This window comes from Loxodonta africana, chromosome 5, assembly GCF_030014295.1.
Source record: "Loxodonta africana isolate mLoxAfr1 chromosome 5, mLoxAfr1.hap2, whole genome shotgun sequence".
NCBI classification, from domain to species: Eukaryota; Metazoa; Chordata; class Mammalia; order Proboscidea; family Elephantidae; genus Loxodonta; species Loxodonta africana.
The window spans coordinates 65662102-65677405 of NC_087346.1; the positions used below are offsets into that span (position 1 = coordinate 65662102).

At 39.1% G+C, this 15304-nt stretch overlaps 1 protein-coding gene across 19 annotated transcripts in view; it reads right to left on the reverse strand.

Annotated features, from left to right (window-relative positions):
• The window catches only part of AFF1 (ALF transcription elongation factor 1), a 243599-nt gene that overhangs the window by 50144 nt on the left and 178151 nt on the right, over positions 1–15304 (reverse strand). For all 19 annotated transcript variants that reach the window (XM_023553275.2, XM_023553272.2, XM_023553274.2 and 16 more), the window contains 4 exons: positions 10123–10177; positions 9961–10001; positions 7531–7687; positions 958–1902 (listed from right to left, as the gene is read on the reverse strand). In XM_023553275.2, coding sequence (XP_023409043.2) covers positions 958–1902; positions 7531–7687; positions 9961–10001; positions 10123–10177 — 1198 coding nt within the window. The remainder of the gene's footprint in view (positions 1–957; positions 1903–7530; positions 7688–9960; positions 10002–10122; positions 10178–15304) is intronic.

A 15304-nucleotide genomic window follows, 5' to 3' on the forward strand; every position in this document is an offset into this window, starting at 1 on the left:
TTCTTCTCAGTAGAAGAAAGGTGGCCCCTGTGCTCCTGTCTCTGAATCTTGGGCAGGTTTGCTTGAGAATGCCACTAAGGAAAAACTCACTTATCCCTCACCATCGTGAATAAGCAAAAAATTGTTCAAAAGTTCAGTGGTCTAGAATAAAGGACATAAGGAGACCATCCACAATAGCGGTATGTCCAAGTAAGAGAAGGTCTTAAATAATGAACAAATTTTAAAAAATTATAACTAAGTCCATTCCTTAAACTAAACTTCAATCTGTAATAGATTTTTAATACTTCACAACATTCCAGCCTGCGTTACTCGAAAAGATATCCTAAACATGCATTAAATAGCTTTAACTTTTTTTTTTTTATATGTGATGTTCTGCTATATTAATAAAAGTCATTAATGGAGTTCAGACATTCTGAATCTGGTAGTTTCACAATAATGAGGTGTCAGATGGCCGTCTGTTAAAATAAAATAAGTATGTAATATTGGTACTAAAAAGATCATACTATAGGAGTAAAATTTAGGGTATAGCAGTTCTTTCAGTAGTTCAGAATACTAATTCACATTTCAATTTATGAAGGCCTTAATTTCTAGGACAAAGCCCAATGGGTCAGGTGGTAAATACCAACGTCACCAGAATAAATAAAAACTTATCCCCAAAGGCTACGTTACCCTAAAGGAAGCTATCATCTTTAATGTATGCCTCATCTTTTTTCAAACTGGCAAGACTGATGAAGGAGCTTGGCATTTGTTCATGTCTCTGACCACAGAATGGGAAGCATCTATCAAAGTCCAGACTCCTTAGGAGCAAAGGATACATAAAATCAAAATGGAGATTTCCAATCTCTCCTGAGACAACTCAGAGTTGGGTTTAAATCAAGAGCCAGTCAAAGGGCCAACCCCAAGCCAACAGCAGGTACATTACACACTGTCGAGGGATGCCAGTCTCCACATACTCACCTTCCTCTTTTTGGCCAATTTGCTTGAGTTGTCTGAGTTTCTCTTCTCAGAATCATGCTTCTTCCCTGTGGGGGGTTGTTTATCTTCCAGCTTCTTTTGGCGGCGCCCCTTCCCAGGTGGCTGGGGTATCCGGGAGAGAAGGTCTAGGGTTATCTTCACCATCAAGCTGTTTTGGGGAGGAGTGTCCCTGAGCGGTGAAAGCAACTTGGTGTCTCTCAAAGGCAACGGGAGTTTGTCTTTTCTGCGGTCCTCTTGGACGACCACCGCTTGTCGGCAGCCACTAGTCCTGCTGCTGCGGCCACTGCTGGGTGGGCCCTGGCTCTGAGTCAGGGGAACAAGAGCGAAGTGCTCAGGGCTCCTGTCCTCCACATTGTCCTTCGTGGGTTCAGGGGCTGAGAGCGCCTTGGAGGGGGCAGGAGGGCTGCTCTTGTGCTTCTTCCTTTCACTGGGGGTGGGCACCGCTGGTTTGGGCTCTTTGTTTTCTCCAGCACGGGGCCTTCCTTTCGTCTTCACTTTGGGCTTGTCTTTGGAATTCTGGTCTTTGGAGCCATAAGGAAGAAGTCCTGGCTCACTTTCCACCTGCAAGCTGGCCTGCAAATCTGCCTGGGCAGAGGCCTTGACTGGTTTTTTGGGTTGTTTGGTTGCAACAGTTTGCCTCTGTGGGGGCTCCTGCTGTGCGGGAGACTTCTGACAGCTTCTCTTGCCAGGGTGGGGGCCTTCAGAAGGGACCCGGAGAGTTTTGCTAGAGCTCTTGGGGGCAGGGTCGTTGGATTCAGAATGCTCCTGACTAGTGCTGCTGCTGCTGTCGCCGTTCCCCTTGCCCTTACTGTCCTGGTGACGATGCGGTGGCTCTGTGCTCCCAAGGCCCTCTGGTAGCACAGCTGGTTGGTTGACTTTGGTCAGCCAGTTGTCCAGCTGCCATTTATTTGTTGTAGGTGGCTCTGGCTAAAAATAAGGAAAAAGAAGTGTTAGTTATTGATGATAACCTATTCTTTTGTGCTTAGTTATCCAACTGTACCGGACTATCCTGAGGAGGCAATTATTTCAAAAACCAAAGAATGAAGGCCCTATTTACCCTCCTCTAATTACAGGTCAGTAAGTAGTCCTAAGTAGTCCTATAGGGTCACTGTGAGTGAAAATCGACTTGATGGTAATGGGTATGGTTTTTGGTTTTGGTTTAGCTCTTTTGTGGTGCAAATGGTTAACATGCTCGGCTGCTAATGGAAAGGCTGAAGGCTTGAGCCTATCCAGAGATGCCTTGGAAGAAAGGCCTGGTAATTTACTTCCAAAAAATCAGCCACCGAAAACTCTTATGAGGCAGAGTTCCACACTGACACACATGGGGTTGCCATGGTTGGAAATGACTCCATGACAACTGGTTGCTGGTAAACATAGGTCAAATTCTATGACGATTAACTCTTAAAAGAAGTCTTCAAAATTTCTGTGATATGGGCATTTGATTGTGGTAGATACTAATAATAGACCACTGACAAATGCTGAGAAATCTTTACAATATAAATATTTTGTTCTAATGATAACTACGGAGCCCTGGTTGCACAGTGGTTAGGAACTATGGCTGCTAACCAAGAGGCTGGCAATTTGAATCCACCAGCCACTCCTTGGAAACCCTATGGGCCAATACTATTCTGTCCTACAGAGTTGCTATGAGTCAGAATTGACTCGACGATAATTTTTTTAATGATAATTATAGCACAATTTAAACAAAAATGACATATTTTGGCACATTTAACTATCTTGTTAGAGAATATAAGGGAAAAATGAAGAATAAAAAGAATTCTTGTATAAACAATTTTCAGAAGAAGGCTAATGAATAAACAGTCTTAGTGATAATCCATGGGTTTCACGCTTTATGGTTCCTGACATATTTCAATTGAAAATAACTTTTCTTCGAGCACAGCTAAGACCTGATTTCCTTTCTTTTATTTACTTAAAAATGTTATATAAACATTTACATGCAACAGGTTTACCAGTGTATACTGATTTCCAAATTTTACACCTTCATGGAAAGAGTCAAGTGAGGTCACATTAGCCAAGTACTAGTCCCATTTGGATTCTTTAAAAAATATATACAATTATGAAACACATTTTCTTGTTAACGGCAACCTGGCCTGAAATATGAACGAGCACCTATGACCCTAATAAACACAGGCAGGCTCCAGAGCACCAGTTAAAAGCAGTGAGATTTCACGGATTATCTGCACAACTGATGTCAGCAAATAAACAAAAGTTCCTGAAGGCCACTGTTATCTTAATTGTTATTTAAATCCTTGTTGCTAACTATTAATGCAACCAAACACATCTCTCCAACTAGCTGTGAGATCTTATTGACAGAATGACAGAGACCTCTGAGTCTCCCAAGTTCCACTACAGTGTCTTACATGTGTTGTTGTTAGGTGCCGTCTCACGGAGACCCTATAGGACAGAGTAGAACTGCCCCATAGGGTTTCCAAGGGGTGGCTGGTGGATCTGAACTGCTGACCTTTTGTTCAGCGTATAAAATAGTGAATATTTATTTGAGCATTCCTGTAGATATATTGCTGAGCCTATAAATTTTATATCATATAGAAAAATATCAGTACCTAATAGAATGAGTAATGGTTCTATATTTTTAAGGGCCGTATATCACTGGCATGTTACATGTGTTTTTTAAGATCCTTTCTGACAGGTTCGTTTGTATGAGTGACAAGATCAAATACACAACAGACCAGGAAGGTACTGAAAGATATTCTACACGGTATTATAACTGATTAGATTATGGGAAAGGAGACCACAACAGTGGGTAGACAATTTTTTAGGGTCAGAATGCTGACAATTTTCCCAGTGGAATATGTTCAATTCTAGAATCCAAGTAATTCAACTCTATAAAAACATGCAAACTTAATACATGCAAGGTGTAGATATAATGTAAAAGGCTTCTGGACCAGAGTAAGGCTAAGTAATAAAATAATCAGCAAGGTACTTTGGGTTTAGCGTGATTTTGAAAGCAGAGAACTAGGAGGAACTTTAAGGAAGTAGATAGGGCCATACTTCACCCAGAAAGATGGCTGCATCAGTCATTTTTCTGCTTATCCCACACTACTCCTTATTACAACATACTAAAAGCTCCCTTTGCTTAAATCAGCTCTATAACCGTGCTCTCATTTGAATTTCAGGGTAGGCAGGGAGGGAGGAAAGAAGAGAGGGAAAAAGAAAACTACTGTTAGGTGCCAGGCGTTCCATCACATGTAATCTAAAACTGTATTCAATGGTCTAACAAGACACGATGATTGTTAAGGGTAAATAGATTAGTAACTACACCTGCTTGTCAAACATTATTTTCTGCAAAGACTTGAGGATGTGGTAACACCAGGAGTTAACTGACTGGGGAAAGAAGTGAGATAACATTACTTGCCAGTCATGTCTGAAAGCCAGACCCTTGATCCTTCTTCAGGAAAGGTGTGGATCTATCTTATTCACACGCTTCGTTTACAAATGCATCCCAACCACTGGCAGGCTCTTTAGAAGAGTATTCATGAGTGAACCAAAAAAAGCAAGCCAGGGCACTGGGGTTTTTTTTTTCCTGGTATAAATAACATCTGCTTTTTGTCTGCCTAAAACAGGGCAGTATAAGACACATTTTTAGTACTTAAATGAATGTCCTGGTTACAGAAATAAAATGTATTTTCTTCCACTGTGGTCCTAAAAATGTTCAGAAGGGAGGTGCATGGCCCAAAGGTAGGGCACAATTGAGTTGGTGTGCCCAGAAAGGGAAAGGGGTAGGGAGTAATTCCTTTTTTGTACCTAAGGAGCATATCAAGTTGTAAAATGGGTAATATCCTTTAAGGTATGGTATTATTTGGGTGTTGATATGTGAGAAATTCTTACATAGGGATTGATTAAATATAGATTTTAAAATAAATTTTAAGTGTATTAAGTTTTGGACAGGATCAAGGTTTAGCCTTTCACTTCCTCCTCTGTCTTTCCCCATGCCTGCTCTGTCCTCCCAGTGCGGGCACAAATCAAATGCTGCAAATTATTATTATTAACAGCTTTTATAAATGTTTGACCCTGTTCCTTTACCTCTCTAATCTCTCAAGTTGGCAAAAGTTAATGTATTTTAGAAATGAATTACAGTATTGACTAAGAAGTTCTGAGCTCTGTAACAGCTCAAAAGCAGAGTGGTGGGGGAGAAAAGAAGAAAGCAGCAGCATGGTGCAACAGGGAAACTACAGGCTTCAGAGCTAATGGCTGTGTGTTCGAATTCTAGTTCTAGTACTTCTTTGTAAGGAAAAAAAAAAAGGCTACCAACTTTGTAGGGTTGATGGATTAAATAATTTGTGAGAAACTATCAAGGGCCCAAGAGGCAATCAATGACAGGTAGTTCACTATCAAATGAATGGACAATGAACAGATAAGGAAAAAGAGCAGATTTCTGAATAACTGAGAATACAATGTTTTCTCATCTTTACTTAGACGGCAAAAAGGCAATGCTTCCGGTATATTTTGAAAAGCTGAGATTTACGTTATTGATTCACATTATAAAGCAGAAACTGAAACAGAATCCGCAGAGGCTGTTCCAAAGTTAAGCACCAGTCCACTGGGACGAGTATAGCGCTGTTCAGATCTCATACAGTTACGGGGACTACTTTGTAAAATGAGATGACTTGCAAATGAAGCCATACAAGCAAATTGCCCAGCATTAAAAAAAAAAAAAAAGAACTACAGAAATGAGTGAGAAAGGTAAAACTGGTGGTGCAGTGGTTAAACATTCAGCAGCTAACCAAAAGCCTGGCAGTTCGAGTCCACCAGTCGCTCCTTGGGAACCCAGTGGGGTAGTTCTACTCTGCCCTCTAGGGTCACTGTGAGTCAGAACTGACTTGCCGACAATGGGAATGGCCTATTACTGAATTCATGTTACTTTCAGCTAAAACAGAAGATATGCAATAATGCAAATATTTATTTTAAGTGTTGGGGGGGTAGTTAAATACCTGTGGGGGGAAAATTATAGGTTTAAAACCTAAACAAAGAGAAAATATTCTTGGGGAAGATGAGCTTTAGTCCTTAAGATACAAACCATACCAAGCCTGAATTTTCATATAAATACACAAGCACAAATAAAAGCCTTTTTAGTGAGACAATAAAATAATACAGGATGGGAACATTTATTTTACATTTAAGAGGTCTCCAAATATATTCCAGTAATCTCTTGAGCAACAAAGTACGTTTTATCAATACAAACGTCAGACTAAAATTTTTCTAGTTTCAATTATTTACCAAAATCTGTACCATTTCCATTTTATTTGAATGGAATATTATTTAATCAAATTCTTTTCCATATATCAATAGTCTAGCAAGCATGCAGATTTTCTTACTGAATAAGGTGAAACAAAGCAAAAATCTTATAAACATTAAATGTGAACAATCACACAATTTGTCTGCATAGCATATTCAATATCCTTTTTCTCAAGGCATAGAAATATTATTTAAACACCAATTAGTAGCCACACATAAATTCCTATCTAACAAAAAGTGATACCCAGTTATTTTCCCAGCCTCCTCTGCCCTCAACCCTCATAGAGGCTTAAGTCTCACTACATGATCTCCAGAGTATTCTATTAACGCTCCAGTGGAAATGCCTTGCTTTCCAAACAGCAGAGACCAATATAAGAAAATACTAATGCTTTCTTAAACATAAAGCCTCATTTCCTGGCATTCCCATTTCAAATATACAGAAGAAATTTTATTTTAGGGGGTGGTCTAATTCATCAAAAATTCCTTCCAGAATAATTCTTTTCATTAAATATTCTTGCCCAGCACAATTTTTACATTGCTACTTCCAAGTTTAGAGGGCATATGACAACCCTGTTAGTTCTTACTAACAAGTTTGTGCACTCAACAATCTAGTAAATAGCATAAGTCCTCCAGATAAATTTAGTGCTCAGAATTTTCAGTCTCATCTGTTTGTTCATCTTTTCAATACCTCCCAAGGGTGAGTGACAGGCAAACACAATCATCCCTGCTTACATGGGGCAGAAGGAGCAAGAAGCTCAGCCCTGGCAAAATCACTTTGCCATCAATTCAATGCACGGCTTTTAGTAATTCAAAAATAGAATCCCTGATGACTTTATTTCTAGTTCACGCTCCTGCCCTCTGCTAAATCAGGCTGCCTCCTTTTGATTTCCTTAATTCATGCATTTCTAAAATTTCAAAAAGAATTCTCATTAATATTAAAACATCAGCCTACGGAAAACAAGTTTTCTTTTTCAAAAGAAGGGAAAAGAAAATGGTGTGTAAACATTCCTAATCAGTTGCTCTTCCAAACAACTTTAGCAGCAACAGAGAAAACCCTATCATTTTAAACAGGAGAGAAAAGCCATCTCCCCCAAACCTCTACTGACAACTATTTGGTAAGAAATAAGTAAACGGAAACAGATGGCTCTACATGGCGCAGGAGCAGCCAAATGCCCGTGGGACAGAACTTCTCAGTCTTGTGGCCATCCTGGCCCACAAGGGACTCTCCCCAAAGACAGAATGCTGCCATCTTAGGCTGCCTCCTCGAGGGGGACACGGTACCTCAGGAGCCGGAGTGTCTAGGGGCTCATTCTCTTCGCTGTCACTTGAGCTGCTCTCACTCTCCGAGTCTGAGGAGCTGTCTGAGTCACTGGTGCTCTCTGACTCTGCACTACTGGAATGTGCTGATGCCACTGGTTCTGGAAGCGACTGTGGAGCACTGCAAAGCAACCGAAAGATAAAATTAGAAGACACCATGCAAGGTGGATTTCTTCCCTCTCCACACTCTGTCCATGCTTCTCCTACTCAGAAGGAAGGGAATCAAAATTACCTACTACCACCATATCACCCAGCTGAGAGAGGGCCCCACAGTGGCTCAAAAAAGCAGAGAAAAGCCCTTAAAACAGTTCACAAGATTCCTGCATAAAAGAGAAACCCATGAAATTTTACTCCTGAAGAACACTTCAAGGTATACAAAATTTAAGTGGTATATCAAGTCCTTTATAACAAGGGTTCCATAAACCATGGCCTGAGATGGCTGCATGAATTTTTAAATACAGTTTTATTGGAAGACATGCCGCCCATTCTTTTATGTATTGTCCATATCTGCTTTTGTGCTACAACAGTAGAGCTGAGTAGTGGCAATAGAGACCATATATGGTCAGTAAAGCCTAAAATATTTACTATCTGGCCCTTTAAGAAAGTTTGTTGACCCCTTATAACCAAAAGAACATTTATAAAAGAAAAGCCAGTATGTTCAATTCTACCTCATACCCTCTATGAGAACTAAGTGTATAGTAGCTGAAGGTTACTGAATATAAATGGTGTTCCTTTGGAAAGTGAGCTGAAAGGCAAATCGCTACTCATGCTTCTTTGGCAGAAGTATAAAATGGCCCCCTCTTTATGAGTGAAAAAGCTTAGGCCAATCCCAAATACCAGCTGAAGTAAAGATTCACTGCTGCAAGCTTCAAGAATAGGGCAATAACTGTAGGTCATTGAGAAAACACATATTGATCACACTGCCAGACACGTGCAGAATTTTAAGCATCTTAAAAGTTTGCCCTAGATGGTAACAGCTAAAGTTATTAAATCATTAACTATAATCTTAAATGCCTCCACATCTACCTAAAATTAAGTTTAAAAATAATACATTTAAGTCACTAGTTGAGGTCATCTTAAAATAAACAATAAATTAATAAATAACTACACCACTACATAATTTCCTCATATAAAATGCTATGTCAAGTTTGTGACCCTGTTTACACTAACAGCTGAAGGACTTAAGCCAGTGATGGTCAGAATGGTATAAACTTTCAATGTCACCCCTGCCTCTAAATTATCCCCACAATTTTTTTTTTTTTAATTTTTTCTTTTCTCATACTTTTTCTTAGGCTACTTTGTCATACTCTCTGCATCATCATAACCCACCAGAAATTACTGAACAAAATGGTATATAAATAAACAAGCAAACCTTATGAATGAGTCACATAACTGCATGGTTTTCCTCCACATTAGCTGTAACATCAGCTGTATGACAGGTAGAGGCTTTTACTGCTAATCTTTCTGAATGGATAGCCCCATCTCAAGGAAGAAAAGCTAAGAGTACAATTTAACTCTGCCCATGGAGGGCAGGTATTTGGTGCATTAAATCATTAAATTTTGGTGAGTGGAGTCTATTTGAACAGCAGCTAGATATAAAGCAACTAGTTCAAATAGTTCCCATTTCCAAACACTAAAGCATCACATTTTGTAAAATATTGCTAGCTGTTTACAGGTAAAAGGTGCCATTTTCTATCACACTAAAATGTACTGCAGGCCATTTTTAAAAGTAACTGAAATAATTTGAAAATCCACGGAATTAAGTAAAGGGGCACTATGGAAACCAAATTCTAGAAATAATTCAGCTTTTACAATTTGTAAAGATATATCAAATCTGTCATCTTCCTAAAAGTACTGGGATCCTCAGTTTAGCTTTTCAAATACTGGTTAAACAATACTGACAGAAAGTGTTTTATGCATATTCAGCACCAAGGATGTAGGTAGGCAGGTGGAGGGATTCTTACCTCTTTATAGGACTAACAACTTCTCTGTGGCTAATTTAAGCTCCAATGTATTAAACAGGTACTTTCCTTTAACTTGAGTCTCTGGGTGGTACAAACAGTTAAGCACTCAGCTACTAACTGAAAGGTTGATGGTTCAAATCCACTCAGAGGTGCCCTAGAAGAAAGGCCTGGTGATCTACTTCTGAAAAACCACAGCTACTGACAACCCTATGAAGCACCGTTCCACTCCGAAACACATGGGGGTGGGGGCTCCACGAGTCAGAATCCATTCAACAACAACTGGATTTTTTGGTTTTCCTTTAACTGTAATCCTCCATCTTCTTTCCCACAAAAAAAAACTATGAAAGTACAAAATAAAGCTTTGTTTTTCCATTTGGTAGAAAAATGCAAACATCTGATATATAGAGGGGGTGAAATCCGCACACAGTACCTTGGAGGTGCAGATGAGGAAGGAGGAGGCTTCTCTGGGGTCTAGACATTCACAATAGAAGAAGGATCAGAAAAAGAATAAAAAATAGGTTAGGATAAGCAGCTTAGATATGTCAGACTCATTTAAAAGGCTGCCTGATATTACGGAGTGTACAAAACTTACTTGTTCACTGTCACTGTCCTCACTGTCACTGAGCTGAAGGTCATCTTCGAGCATGCTGGAGTGGGCAGGAAGAGAGACATTGTAGACTTTAAAGCAATGTCTAATACAGTCTTTAAAAACTTCTGGCATATAAATAAGAAAATCTACCTAATGATACAAAAGAGAGATGGGAGAGGTATGTTTTATTTATCAGATGCTTTATTTTCCTGGAAATGTAAGTTTTATAATTATAACACAAAGACTAGTTTAATCCAAGCCATTACCATCTCAAAACTCAATCTTCACATGTTCTAAACTTTTAAAGCAGAACTACCACACGACAGGGATTGGGTGTCAACCCCAAAACTAAACTCCCCACCCCTAATAATCAGGGAGGACAAGGTCTAAGCAAAAACAAACAAAAGGGAAAAAAGAGAGAGGGGGAAAATACATATACGCACACATTCATTATTTTCTTCCATACCCTCTAACTTATCTAGAATAAATGATTAACCATTAAGTGAGTTAATACTGAATGAATGAATATTTGTAAAGTACTCAGAACAGTGCCAGGCACATAAGAAGTGCTATACGAGAACTAAAAAATACATAAGATGTATGAAACTATCAAAGCAACTGCCTGAAAGAGTGCAACAGTTAGCTTATATTTTTGTCCAAAGGTGTTACAATTGGCCCTCCATATCTCCAGGTTCTGTATCTTGGATTCAACCAACCACGGATGGGAGAATAAAAAGTTCCAAAAAGCAAAACTTTAATTTGCTTCACACTAAGCACTATACTGAATTCACGTGAATGAAATGATGTGTAGGCACCCCCTGCTGTACCCTCCCACCATTTCACAGATCCTAAGTCTCTCTCTAGTACTCATTGTTTGAGCACTGTCCATCTTCTCGTTATTTTCTAAACAATATAGTACTGTATAACAACTATTTAAATAGAATTTACATTGTATTAGGTATTATAAGTAACCTAGGGATTACTATAAAGTATATGGGAGGATGTGCACAGGCTACATGCAATGCTATGTGATTTTATATCAAGGACTTGAGCATCCTTGGATTTTGGTATCTGCAGGGAGTCCTGAAACCCGTCCCCCAAGGAACAACTATATTAGTATTGCACTCTCTTCTTGGCACACAAAACTTATTCTTTTGCCTGCTTGCACACTAATTAATGGGAAGGATGTTGCTTAGAGAGTACGTTTAACCTTATTTCTACAGTTCTAGTAGGGAAAAAAGTTAACTCATTTCCTCAAACTTACGTTAATACTAGGCACTCTGGCTTACGATGAGCCTAAATATTAAAAGGAATCATTTGCTAACCTGTACACACTTACTCAAGGAGTCCTGGTGGCACAACGGTTAAGTGCTCCACTACTAACCAAAAGACTGCTTGTTCGAATCCACCTAAATGCTTCGGCGCAACTAGCCACTCAGTAAGAGAAAAGACCTACTGATCTGCTTCCGTAAAGATTACAGCCTGGAAAACCCTACAGGGCAGTTCTACTCTGTCACATGAGGTCACTTAAGAGTAAAAATCAACTCAATGGGGGCAGTTCTAAGTTCTGCTCTGCCACATGGGGCCAGTAGGGGTCAAAACAGACTCAACAGCACCTAACGGCAACACACTCAAATCTGAATATCCCCCTGCCCATTAACCGTCTTCTACGGAGATACCCAATATCCAATAAATGAATTAGTAATTGCTCCCTCTCACTTCTTCCTAAATTTATGAGCACTATACTGTAAGCAAAACTGAAAACAAATCTGCTGGAGAATTACTGATGCTCCAAAAAGCAAGTTACGTTAGTCGTTACAATCTTTCAGTATTTGTAAAAATACCTCTTCAATAACCTGACCAACAACTTTTTCTGCAAACCCGCTACTGAAGCAGAGCAGGCATGGTTATTTTGGGAAATCCTGGTAAAATCGCTACATTTTCTAGTGCAAATAAATGTTAGTAAAGCTTGGCTCTTTGGTAACTGACCACCTACATGCAGCGTGGTGATTCTGCCAAAGAACAATTTCCACCAACAAATGTACTAAAAGCATCCTGTGATAAGTTTCTATATAAAATTAAAACTGTAAGCTACTTGTAAATGCAGATCTTGCTCAATATTTATCTTTGCTGTTGTTGTGTGCCATCGAGTCGATTCTGACTCATGGGGACCACGAAAGACAGAGTGGAACTTCCCATAGGGTTTTCTAGGCTGTTTTTTTGTTTGGTTGGTTTTTAATCTTTATGGGAGCAGATCTCCAGGTCTTTTCTGCTATGGATTAGCTACTGGGTTTGAACTGCTGACCTTTCTGTTAATAGCTGAGTGCTTAATCATTGTGCCAACAGGGTTCCTATATTTATCTAATGGAAGTTAAATGTGTACTTTTGCAAGACTAGGAAATACAGTCTTCAGACACAGGACTTGGTAGTTAGCAATCGTAATGGTGTATAAGAAAAGGTTACTCAATAGGTTTACTGCTAAATGGTGGCTTGGTTGGTGTACATGCAAGCAAAAGATAAAACGTGTATCTTTGGAATAAACAAGGCATAATGCAACCAGAAAAAAAAAATCTGGGCAAAGTATATTCAATATTAAACCAACAACAGCATAGTAAACGGACCTCAGTTGTTTCTTAGTCACTGAATTTGTTTTGCATAAAACTGATGTGCCTTTACTTCCTGTAACATCAATGACCATGTGGTACAATGCTTCCTGTTGTAAGCAGAGGACTAAAAAATCTCGTAAACGTGTTCACCTAGCTACTTAATACCCAACTTCCATGATTATCTTCTCCTCAAACAAGGCAGTAAGCACATAAGAGAAAGTTCTGACTTTTAGCTCCACTTGCTATTAGGGAATAATAGGTGTCACGAAAATGCTGCCCCCTCAGAGCATTATGGAGGCATCTGCAGGTACAGAACCTACACAGGACCTGAAGAGTTAAGTGACAGTGGCCTCTGAAAGGAGACTGCTCAAGATATTTCCAGAGAAACACTTGCTCAAAAAGAAATGATAAACCAATCATCTTGAATGGAGTCAAACAGTATCTACCACTTATTTAGTATATACTAGGGACTTTACACATGGTATTTAATTTAGTCAAAATTCATGGGTATGATTTATTTGGTAAAGAATAACTGTTTCTCACACCTGAATCATCAGACACAGGTATACTGTCAGTGTCTGCCAACCCAGCCAACAGTAAGCACAGAAATCTTCCAGAAACCATGGTTTATTACACTGCCAGGAGCGAGTGAGTCAACATACGCCAGCATGTTATTAGTGTAGGGTTGGCAAGAGGGAAGGTTCTAAAAATTTTTATAAATTTGTTTCATAGCTATGTAACAAAAAAGGTTACTTAAAAGCCAGAACTAAGTTTTGTCAATACAAAAAATTAATCATTAATGCCATTATGATTTTTTAAAAAACAACTGAATCTATATGGTTGATGACAGGTGACGGTTTTTCTTTTTAAAGATAAAGAAAAAAAATTTTTTAAAGGAAACAGCTGCTGAAGTTCCCTGCTTTTCTCACAATTATATTTGAGACCAAATAAAACCACCATCCTGTTGGGATAAATATACCATTTTTCCCTTAAGAAAGTAAGTTACCTTTAAAATAACCACATACACTTTTTGAACTGGTCAAATAACTAATTAAACTTCCAAGGCAAAGCAGTTATTTCAAAGAAGGTGCCACCATCTGGCCTAATGTGGCACTGTTCAAAAGAAGCCAAATGCTCAGGTAGAGTAATTCTTTGAACTACCCTGTAGGTGTGACCACATTTTACAGTATTGGTTAGGGAAACTTTTTACTTAAAGGTTAAAAATAATCCCCAGACCCTTTGTGCAAATGCACTCTTCAGGTCGCTGTTCTAGCAAAGTTTAAAGAGCCATGTGCAGGTTCTGGCAGGTACCCTCCAGTGAGTCAGAGTCCAGCTGTTAGACAAGCCTCTATTTCTTTCCCATCCCTTAGCTCTGGGCTTGCTCAGAGCTTTCACTGCCAATGTTCTGTAACATTGCAATTCAAAACCAAAGATTATTTAAATAAGCTTATTTCTTGGCTTAATGCTTATTATCAGACCATACCTTTTATCTGGGAAAGAGTAAGTAAAGGCAAGGACATAGAAGTTATTTGCAATTAGTAGATCACAACCATGGTATTAGGTGTGCTTAAAATGGTACAAAAAGTAATGCTTTTCAGAAACTGCTAATGAGCATGTGAGAATGTATAAATTTGCATAATCTCACAAACTTAAAAATAGTTTGGGGGATGGCATGCAGGGAGGTGAAAGAGGTCAGCTCAGAAGCAGATTTGAAATTCCCCAAATTTACAATTCAATGAGACTTTGATTCCTTTTTTGATAATCAAGGGCAAAAATAAGGACTGCAAATGCCTTGTAGGAAAGGATGTGAGGTTCTAAGTTGTGAAGAGAACTCCATGCTGTAAACATGTTGTGAAAAAGCAGACCTTAAGCAACCGTAACAAAACTCTCCAAATGGTGGCAGTAGTTAGATGGCAGAATTCAAATTAATGGAAAGACTCCCTTATCAACTCAGAATCTATAGTAGGTTACGGGCTGACAAGATGGAGGGGAAACTGACTCAGTAGGTGATTTACTATAGTAAGTGCTTAATAGCTGACAGGGTAAAAATTGTTGCTAGAGGTATACAAGATGATTTAAACTTCATGGATGAAGTGAAGATTACGCGAGGTCGAATAAGGATATGAGACAAATCACAAGAGTTCGAGTAAGGGAAAATCTGGAATTCACCAATAAGGTTAAATCAGTCTGACGAGTAAGGTACTAGTCCAAGAATGACACGTTAGAAGACTAGAAACAAAATCTTAAATATTACTTTAAATTGTGTATCTACTGAATATTGTTTATAGGTATTCAGTCAAGTTTATGTGGAGTACTTTTCCTTCCTCATTTAATTTCAGTACCTGCATGTGCAAGGCACTGCTCTAGACCCAATGGACACAGCTCTCAGCTGACAAAATCCCTGCTCCTGTGGCACTTACATTCTAGAGGAGGAAGAACTAAACTATACATTTTACCGAAGTGTAACAAGAGCTATGGAGGTGAGGAAATGATAAAAGAGACAGGGCACAGGATGGGCATGGGTTGCTCTTTCTCATAGGGTAGGGTCGTTGGGGGGAGAGAGGGGAGACCACACTGAA